This window comes from Morone saxatilis, unplaced genomic scaffold (genome assembly GCF_004916995.1).
Source record: "Morone saxatilis isolate NCDOM2014 unplaced genomic scaffold, NCSU_SB_2.0 Contig12, whole genome shotgun sequence".
NCBI lineage: Eukaryota > Metazoa > Chordata > Actinopteri > Moronidae > Morone > Morone saxatilis.
Genome location: NW_023339674.1, coordinates 15,674,688 through 15,683,463, shown reverse-complemented (window position 1 = coordinate 15,683,463; position 8,776 = coordinate 15,674,688). Strand labels below are relative to the sequence as shown.

General features: G+C 37.7%; 1 protein-coding gene across 1 annotated transcript in view; it reads left to right on the top strand.

Moving 5' to 3' along the window:
• tax1bp3 (Tax1 (human T-cell leukemia virus type I) binding protein 3) overlaps window positions 1-4,993 on the top strand; it is a 6,405-nt gene extending 1,412 nt beyond the window's left edge. Inside the window, exons 2-4 of the mRNA XM_035653615.1 lie at window positions 1,283-1,402; window positions 2,134-2,211; window positions 2,363-4,993. Coding sequence (XP_035509508.1) covers window positions 1,283-1,402; window positions 2,134-2,211; window positions 2,363-2,551 — 387 coding nt within the window. The 3' untranslated portion in view covers window positions 2,552-4,993. The remainder of the gene's footprint in view (window positions 1-1,282; window positions 1,403-2,133; window positions 2,212-2,362) is intronic.
• The last annotated feature ends 3,783 nt before the right edge of the window (window positions 4,994-8,776 follow it).

Sequence of the window (8,776 nt, the reverse complement as noted above, 5' to 3'; positions counted from 1 at the left end):
ATATTGTGATTGTGACATGATTCACAATTAGTGGGAATAATTCTTGCATCACAAATCTCATTTTTACTGGGAAAACATGTAAAATCATGATGATGTGACATTTGTCAGTGTCTGTAAAACAAACACATTTTCTTCCATCTGGAGAACAAGATTTGTAGACCAGGGTATCTCTACAGCACTACAGTACCTCATTGTAATACTCTTGCCACACATTTTACCTTATAATTGTGCAGCCCTAGTTCGAATATAAATAATTATTAATACTTATTAAAACTAGAAGGATTTAATCGGCATCATCCTCTCTCAGAACACATATAGAAATGGGCCTGTTTGTATACAAGTTGTGTCCTGTTTAAGTTTGAAATTGTTTTGGTGAGAGAGGGATAGAAGTTCTTCCAGAGTCTTATGAACCTCGTTTTACTGGGAGAGAGAAATGTGTTGTAGTGCCTCCAAGACTCCAGACTGACTGACTCTTACTCAGACATCCTCACACTTCATTGTATCAGCCACAACACTCATTGAGTGTCTGGTTATTCATCACCACACACAGAGGCAGTCTGTGTGCTGAGGAGTGTTGAGAGGAGTCCTACGGTCAGAGTGATCCGTCCATCTGGTTAGTGAGCCTGCAGCTGCTTCAGTGTCGAGGGCAGGGCCGCACTAATACAGTCTCTGTTCCAGTGTGGACTTCAGTTACCAGGGAACGCCACTGATATCTGTGTCGTGGTGGATAAATCAGTACTCTACTACACCACGCTGGATAATAACTTGGCACTATGCTGCAGTTTTTCCCGTTCCAAATGTATGGCAAGCTTTATTGTAATATCAAACTTTTTTTTTGTATTTCACAGTATTTAAAAGCAATAGTTTGCTTTTTACCGTTACATCCCGGGAGTCTGGATAAAGCTAGCTGACAGTAGTTTGCTATAATAATTTCAGGAACTAGTGAAGAATGTTTGGAGTAACTGTGTTATGGTGGACTATTACATCCAACAGAAACAGTTACATACAGTAAGAGCGGGAGTCTTTAATGCACAGTAATGTACAGGGACACTGATATAGGGACAATACTGACACAGTAATGCAAAACTGAGAGGCCAGTGGTTCAGATTTCTGACACATGAGAACACTGCCAGTGTCCACTGTTCTCCCGATTAGAGACTGTCAGTATATAACAGTAGTTATAAATCAAATACTGAAAGCATTATGTGTGTCAGGGCTTTTACATTGGTAGGTAATGTCCTATGAAGATGGATCTGATTTTGTTTTTCTTTCTGCCAAACAGGAACGAATTGAGATCCTCAAGTTGCGGCAGGGAGATAATCGGATCCTGGGCTTCAGCATCGGAGGAGGGATAGACCAGGACCCTGGACAAAACCCCTTCTCTAAGGACAAGACTGACAAAGTAAGTCAAGATGTGTGTATGTGTATCCATGCTCTCTATATACGGCACCTGTATGCAGTAAATGGTACAGCCAGGGGTGCGTAATTAAAACACAATTACTATATTACTTAATACTATTTGGAACACAAAGCTACCAGATGATTTCTAATGTGGTATAAGTTTGTTCCTGATCACATCCCTGCCCTGTTGAAGCTCAGTGGTACTAGAGCAGTACTTTGGTGAGCTACAAGTGAGGAGCAGGCCTGAACACATCACCTGCAGCCTCAGGGGGGGAATAAACCATACTCCCCTAACTGATGTCATAGACAGGAATACTGCAGGTTTACAGTCTCGTCTTGTCTGCTGAATGTGTATACACAGTGCTGGAGAGATAGAAATGGCTCAACAAATGCCAGCCACAGATAAGTTAAGATCTTAGATCTTTAGATATTAGCTTCTACCATTTGACCTTTTAGACTCTCCTTTAGATATTCTTGTTTATGAGCATTATTGGAGTTTTCCAGCAGAGCTCTACAAGTGTTCTCATCTCATTGATATACTTAAAAAACAAAGGGCGTCTGTGCTGTTTTCTTTAAAGTATCTGTTCCTTGTAGTGCTGAGACGATAAGTCCATTAACTGTATTTGATTGGCAAAAAAAGGTGCTATTTAAAATCATGCAATCAAGTGAGAGAATTTGCTGCTTTTCTGTTTTATTTCATTGTACATTGAATATCTTTTGTGGTGTTCTAAGGGCATCTACGTGACCAGGATAACACCAGATGGACCAGCACATGAGGCAGGCTTGAGGATGGGAGACAAATTACTGCAGGTGTGTAGTGGAAAAGCTTTGGTCTCGATCCACAAGATGGCACCATGTGTACACTAGAGAGTCGGACAGGAGCTGTGCATCAGGAGCAGTGCTCGGCTTGGCTACAGCTTTTCTTTTTTTTCTTCGTTCTAAATTCTGTTCTTCCTCCCAGGTGAACGGCTGGGATATGACTATGATGACCCACGACCAGGCGCGTAAAAGACTAACAAAGAAAAATGAGGATGTGGTGCGGCTACTGGTGACCAGAAAGTCGTTGGAGGAAGCTGTCAAACAGTCTATGGGCAGTGGTCCCAGACAGGAACACAGTGGCACTCCTTCTAAGCAGAAACTAATGCATTAGCCAAAGACTGAACACTCCTATACTGAGACTCCCACAAATTGAGGCCTTTTATAACTAAGTCAATGCAAAAATATTACACAGACCACATCCGTCTTCACAAGTCAATTCTTACTCATTCTGATCAGTCATTGGACAATGAGCCGGGGGGGCTCTTTCTTTCCATACGCACTCAAACTCATCTCAAAGTTATCTGCTTTACTTTGTACACATCTTTGTAGCATATCCACGTGCAACTTGTGAAATATGTGGCAATCCAAAAACAAACTCTCAAATTAAATTAAGAATCCACTATGATAAAGAGACTGAATTTTAAGTCTTCGGATTAACATTTGGCATCCAGTTGTGCTCTAAAACTCACATTTATCCATTTAGACTAATTTAGAGAAACAAATACATTTATAAATGTTGCTGTATGAAAAATAATGTTATAAGTTATGAACAGTTTATGCTGATATTCACAATAATTAGTATAATTACTTTGTCCTTGTTTAGGTTTTTGACAAACTGTGCTGAAATTAAATTAGTTTTTGGAAGACCTTTCACTACTTTACACTAATTAAATTTATCATAGCACAGCATTCTTGATTAATTTCACCAGAAAATATTTGCCAAATGTCCTCAATCCATGTTAAAACATATTTGATCCTTTTCTGCCCACAACTGACCAAAGTTACATACATACATCAATAATGTACATGCTGTTTTTTTGTGTCATTAATGATCAAAGTTTCATCTCATTTAAATAAAAGAAAAAACAACAGCAATGTGCTGTCATTCCTGTCAAGATTACAGCAAGTGCCAAAGTAAAAGCCAAGTCACTGTGAAGAGATCAAAACATGGATAACAGTGTTTGTAATCTTTTGTTTTCTTTTTCCTATAATGGTACAGTATACTGTACAAAGTCTGTACAACAAACCATATTCCTTTATGTTTAGTGTCTTTTCACTAATTGTTCTTTTACTGATTAATTTCTCTGTCTTCTTTTTATCTTGCTTTGTGATGACGTCTATTACATGTGTAGGAAAGTAACTCTTTTTCTGTGTCTGCGTAACAAAATGTACACGTTCTTCCAAGTTACACTAATAATGTCTCATACAAACAGTATTCCACTAGCTGGGCCTTCCTTTGGATAAATATCTCATCATTTATCAGTATAGTTACCTTTTGTCAGGTTCAGCCAGGGAAAGTTGGTCTGCTTTGATGCAAGCAACCCCAGTAGTGTCACACTGGAATCATTCAGATTGTCTCAACCCATAAAATGTTTTGAAGTTGTTAATTGTCACTGACCAAAAGTTGAAACTGTAAACCTGAACCAAGCAGGACTGAATGTGAGCAGCAGCCTTAAATGAAAACTTAATACCACTAATTAATGATTTGTTCCAATTTTGCCATTCCACTATGGTTTCTGAAAGACAATGATTCATTGCCTCTGATACAGTACCTACTGCATAACATTGCTAATGAGTGATTTAGTACTAATCATAAACAATACTTTGAAATGCTATAGTACTGATATGATTTACAATATTAATCTTATATCTTTGAGTGATCTTTTTTTTCATGCTAGTGGTATATGTAATATGTCTTGTATGTGATTGTATATGATTAACATCTAACCTAATAAGCAAGTGTGTAAAATGTTAAGTTTTCATTCCAAAATTAAATATCCAATGTAAAAACACAGCTGAAGATACAATAATAATGCAATAGAAAGTCAGCATTATGTTGTTGTAGCAATATACTCATGTTAAAGGTACAGTCTGACTAAAGTAAGCCTCATAATGAATTCTAAGGAATCAAAAAATACATATATATGTAACCTTTTTTAGTACACCATTTTGGAATGAAACCTTTTGATACTTCACAGCAGTGGTTCCAACCTTAAAATGAAGCCATATTGTGATCCCTCATCACTGATTATGGCCTTAGTGCTGACACAAAATAACAAAAGTGTTTCTTCCCTCTTAGGTCATTTCATTTAAATGATTTTTAGAGGTAAAAGTATCTAGTATTTTTCAAGAAAAGGCAAACCAATTGAGTAAAGCCAGAGCAGGGATTTCCAGCACAACTTTACCTGCTTCCAAGATTCAAGGAAAAAGGAAAAAGTTTTGACCTTTTCAGAAAAGCCAAAACAAACATGTTTATACGTAATTGTTTAGTTTTTTTCATATTCCTTTTATCATCTTAGGACCCTCGGGGGTTGGAAACCACTGCTTCACAGCATTTAGAAATTAGTGTAAGACAAATGACTTGCACTGTTTTCTATTCAAATTGTCTGCTCCAGATTTTGTAAATGTAAACTTCCAGCAGAGCACAAACGTTTTGCATTTGACTGTATTCATTTTACTAAGTGAATGTTTCTCAGATATAAAAGGACTGAAAATGAAATATGCCTCTCCACCGTTTATTGATAAAGTGGCAATATAATATGATCAAAAGTAATAATCTGTTTTTGTTTTCTTTATTCTTTTTATCTTACAGGCCCTTCAAATAGCTTCATGTTGCCTGTTATAAAGTAATCAGCTGACATTTCAAAGCAAAGAATCTATTCCCTGACCTTTCTGTGTTTACCAAGGCATTTTGATACAGAGAGCTTTCTCTACTTTCATCTCTTAAATATGTGAGCCTGGAACCAATCACTGGCCTTTGAACTGAGGACTTGGGGAAACATACAGGCCACAATGCAGAAGAATGAGAAAAACTATTGGCAGAAAGTGACTCACTATTAAAAAAACTTGTGAGAAAAGTTTCTATTTTATGTGCTGCACCAGTTTATTTTGATTTTTAGAAGCACACATTCCTCCATTTTCTTTCCAAAGCAACTGCAGTTAAAACTTAAAGAACAAGCTAATTAGACACATTTCCAATTCTTTTACATATGTGGCTATAAAATCAATTTATTTATCAATGTTAACAGCTGACCAAGTTAGTTATTAGTGTCATGATGGCAGGCGGTATATAATGTAATGTACTAGCAGCAGGCTTGGGGAGTAACAGATTACAAGTAACTGAGTTGCAGTTACAGAAAAAAAAAAAAAAAATCAGATTACTGTTATATTTAATAAAAGTGGGGATTATTTATACACACGTTTGATGCTAAAAATCTTTCCATTTTCCATTTGTTTCTGTTTCCATTTTCTTTTCAAAGGTTACATTGTTGTCTTTTTGTATCAATACTTCTTTCTTTTCTCTTGTTTTTATTTGCATATTTGGTGTTGAGGTTAATCCAAAAATAACAGAAAGTAATCAAGTTACGTTCCTTTAATATTGTGATGCTTGGTTTAGGTTACTTACTGCATTTTTTATCAGGTAATTAGTTATTGTATCGTAGCGCTCCCAACCCCCGACTACCAGGGAATTGTCAGTTTTCTGACACACAGCTGACCTGAATTCGCTGTGTAAGGTATTTTTTTTAAGTCTTAAAATAACACCTGGTCTGTTGCACATCATGGGAGAGGGTCGATTTAGGGCAACACTGAGCTAATATCCCCCCTTTGAGAAATAATTGATGAGCGAATCTGTGTGTGAGTGTGTGTGTGTGTGTGTGTGTGTGCGGCTGTTATTCTTGTTGCAGGGACAGAAGGAAGCACGCTCCATTCCACTTGCCTAGGCATCATAATACTATTATACCGTGTTATGAGACAATAAAGTGGTTGTACAAACATCTCAGCCAGTGCTCACACTCACAATGCGACTCTACTCTCACCAATACCACAACATTAACACTTTGCATGTTGCTTGGTAACTAATGGACAGCTATAAGTGGGAGCAGTGACCACCCAGATTCATTACAGGAGGTACTGTGTGCTATCATTTAATCAGCATTTACAAATTAATTATTACTCCTTCTAATTTAGCTGCCATGATCCTCAAAAAGGCTTAATTAATTAGTTTGACTTGAGTCTATTTAAATAGCTTTAATGTTTAAATTTACACACTTATCAAACCATTTATAAAGTAATTTAAACAAAACTACAAAAATCACCCATCAAACCAAATGAAGCGGCTGACATGTTGCACCAAAATAACAATTTATTTGCACTAAAAGATAACACAGAGATAAATGTTGCTGCCTGCAGGCGCTGAATAATTACACACACTAAAAAACACTGGGTTAGATTTGACCCAGTGTGGGGTCAGTATAGCACCGATGCAATACTAGGCTAATTTTACGGAATTTCCATTGGTAGAAAACCACCGAACAGGAGGGATGTTTTGATCCAGTAACAGTAACATAAAAATAACAACGGCGGGTCAAAACACCCCATTTTTAACCCAGTGTTTTTTTAGTGTGCACTATCTAAACGAGGATCATACATGATCCTTGCCTCCCACGTAATGGCAGGATAATTGTGTTGCCATGGTGATGCAATCTGCTGCTATCACTTTGGTCCTCTACCAGATTGGAACCAGAGGGAAGTCCACAGCTTCACATTCATATGCATGTTAGGGTGTAATAAATGGCAGGAGAGGCAGATTGTCGAGTGTTTGAATGCAAACGTACATTCAGACAGAGGTTATCAGTGTATTCTGTTGGTAACGGGCAGAGTAGTGTGATTGTTTTCATTAATTTATTTATTTATTCAGCTGGAGCCATTTGTGGGTCCATCTTTGCAAACACATGCTGTGGCAAGGCATTGTTCAAATCCACAGAACTTTATTTCCAAAGACACCAAATGTGTTTTACTACATTTGGAAAACAAATGAATAAAATGATGCAAACAACATTTAAAATATGTACTACTACTACTATGTAGTAGTGCAGCTGTAAAAAACATATCATGTTGAGATTGAAGATTTCACAGGCTGGCAAAACAATCTCAGCACAAGGTAGTTATGATAATAATAATAATTCAACAACAAAACAACTAAATCTTGTGAGTTTATGAAAAGCTCGGAAACAGCTTCTGAATGGACCCTGTGGTGTGTTTTTGAACGACTGTCTCAACTGCTATGAAGCTTTATGACAAGAAGGTGATCATATTGTCTTCTTCTGTTTTGTTTGAATTTAAAGAAACTCAAGAGGAAATGTATTTTACACATACAGAATCATGGCTCTGTTCAATGTACAATTGTACTCTCAAAAATGTTTTGTTTATTTCCAAATGTACATTTTTGGAAATGCTTGAGAAGGTCTGCAAAACTTCATGTCTTCAAAATATCACCAAAAACTCAGATGGGCAGCTTTAAAGTTTATAAAATAATGTTAATCTGTCACAGCCTCTGCTTTCTTTCTTCCCTGTCTCTCATGCCACATGATAGATAAAATTGCGCAAATATGCTGCAGTTATTTTCTTCCAGTGTGTGGTCGGCTTCATGCATATCAATGCAACTTTTGTGAACGTGAACATGGTGAGTGGGTGTCAGAGTGGAAATCTGGGCAGCTGGGTGCCAAAGGGTTACAACTACATGAGCTCCCTAGAGTGAGCAGTGAGCAGAAACATGTTGTAGTTACTACTGTGTGTTTATACAGCAGGGACCTTCAGGACCCAAATCCACTGTTTAATAAGCAAAATGGGTGTCGGTGTTATCATGTAGGGAATCAATGACCTTGAATCATAAAGTGGCTATTTATTTATCATGAAAAATACAGTTTATTTTCCTGTGAGTATTTCACACTGGTTTCATTATTGTGGACGGGCAGCAGGTGGTTTTATCTTGATTTTTTTTTCCATCCCGAAGGAGCCTTAACCTCTCCTCCTCCCACGCAGACCTCTCAGGCGCTCCTCTCCGCCGGAGGCTCCGTGGATGAAGCAACAAGACGCTTGGTAGTAAAACGCGAGATAACAGTGATGATGATGATGTTGATGAGGGGAGATTCAGTGTGTGGGCAACAATAGTTCATTATCGGCTGCGTGGTGTGAGAGAGAGAGGCATCCACATGACGGTGTGAGCAGCATCTTGGACGGACAGAGGTGTGTAAGATTTGTAATTTGTCACTTTCTTGAGAAGTCTGACATCGTTTGAGTGAAAGTTGTTTGTGAAATTGTCAAGTTTTGAGCCTTGTTTTTTGCAGCGGCTTCAGATTGGACAACTAGTTGCAGACGGAAGGATCTGTCTCCTTATGACGGCTCCACTCAACTGAAAGGCTGAAACAGGGTACCTGACTTTATCCTTTCTCTGTCTTTGGCTGCCAGTTTCATGTAGCTGATGCATTTTCACAAGATAATCACAAGAAAGAAAACATGCATTTGTAAGGAAAGCTGTGCTGACGATCTATCTATC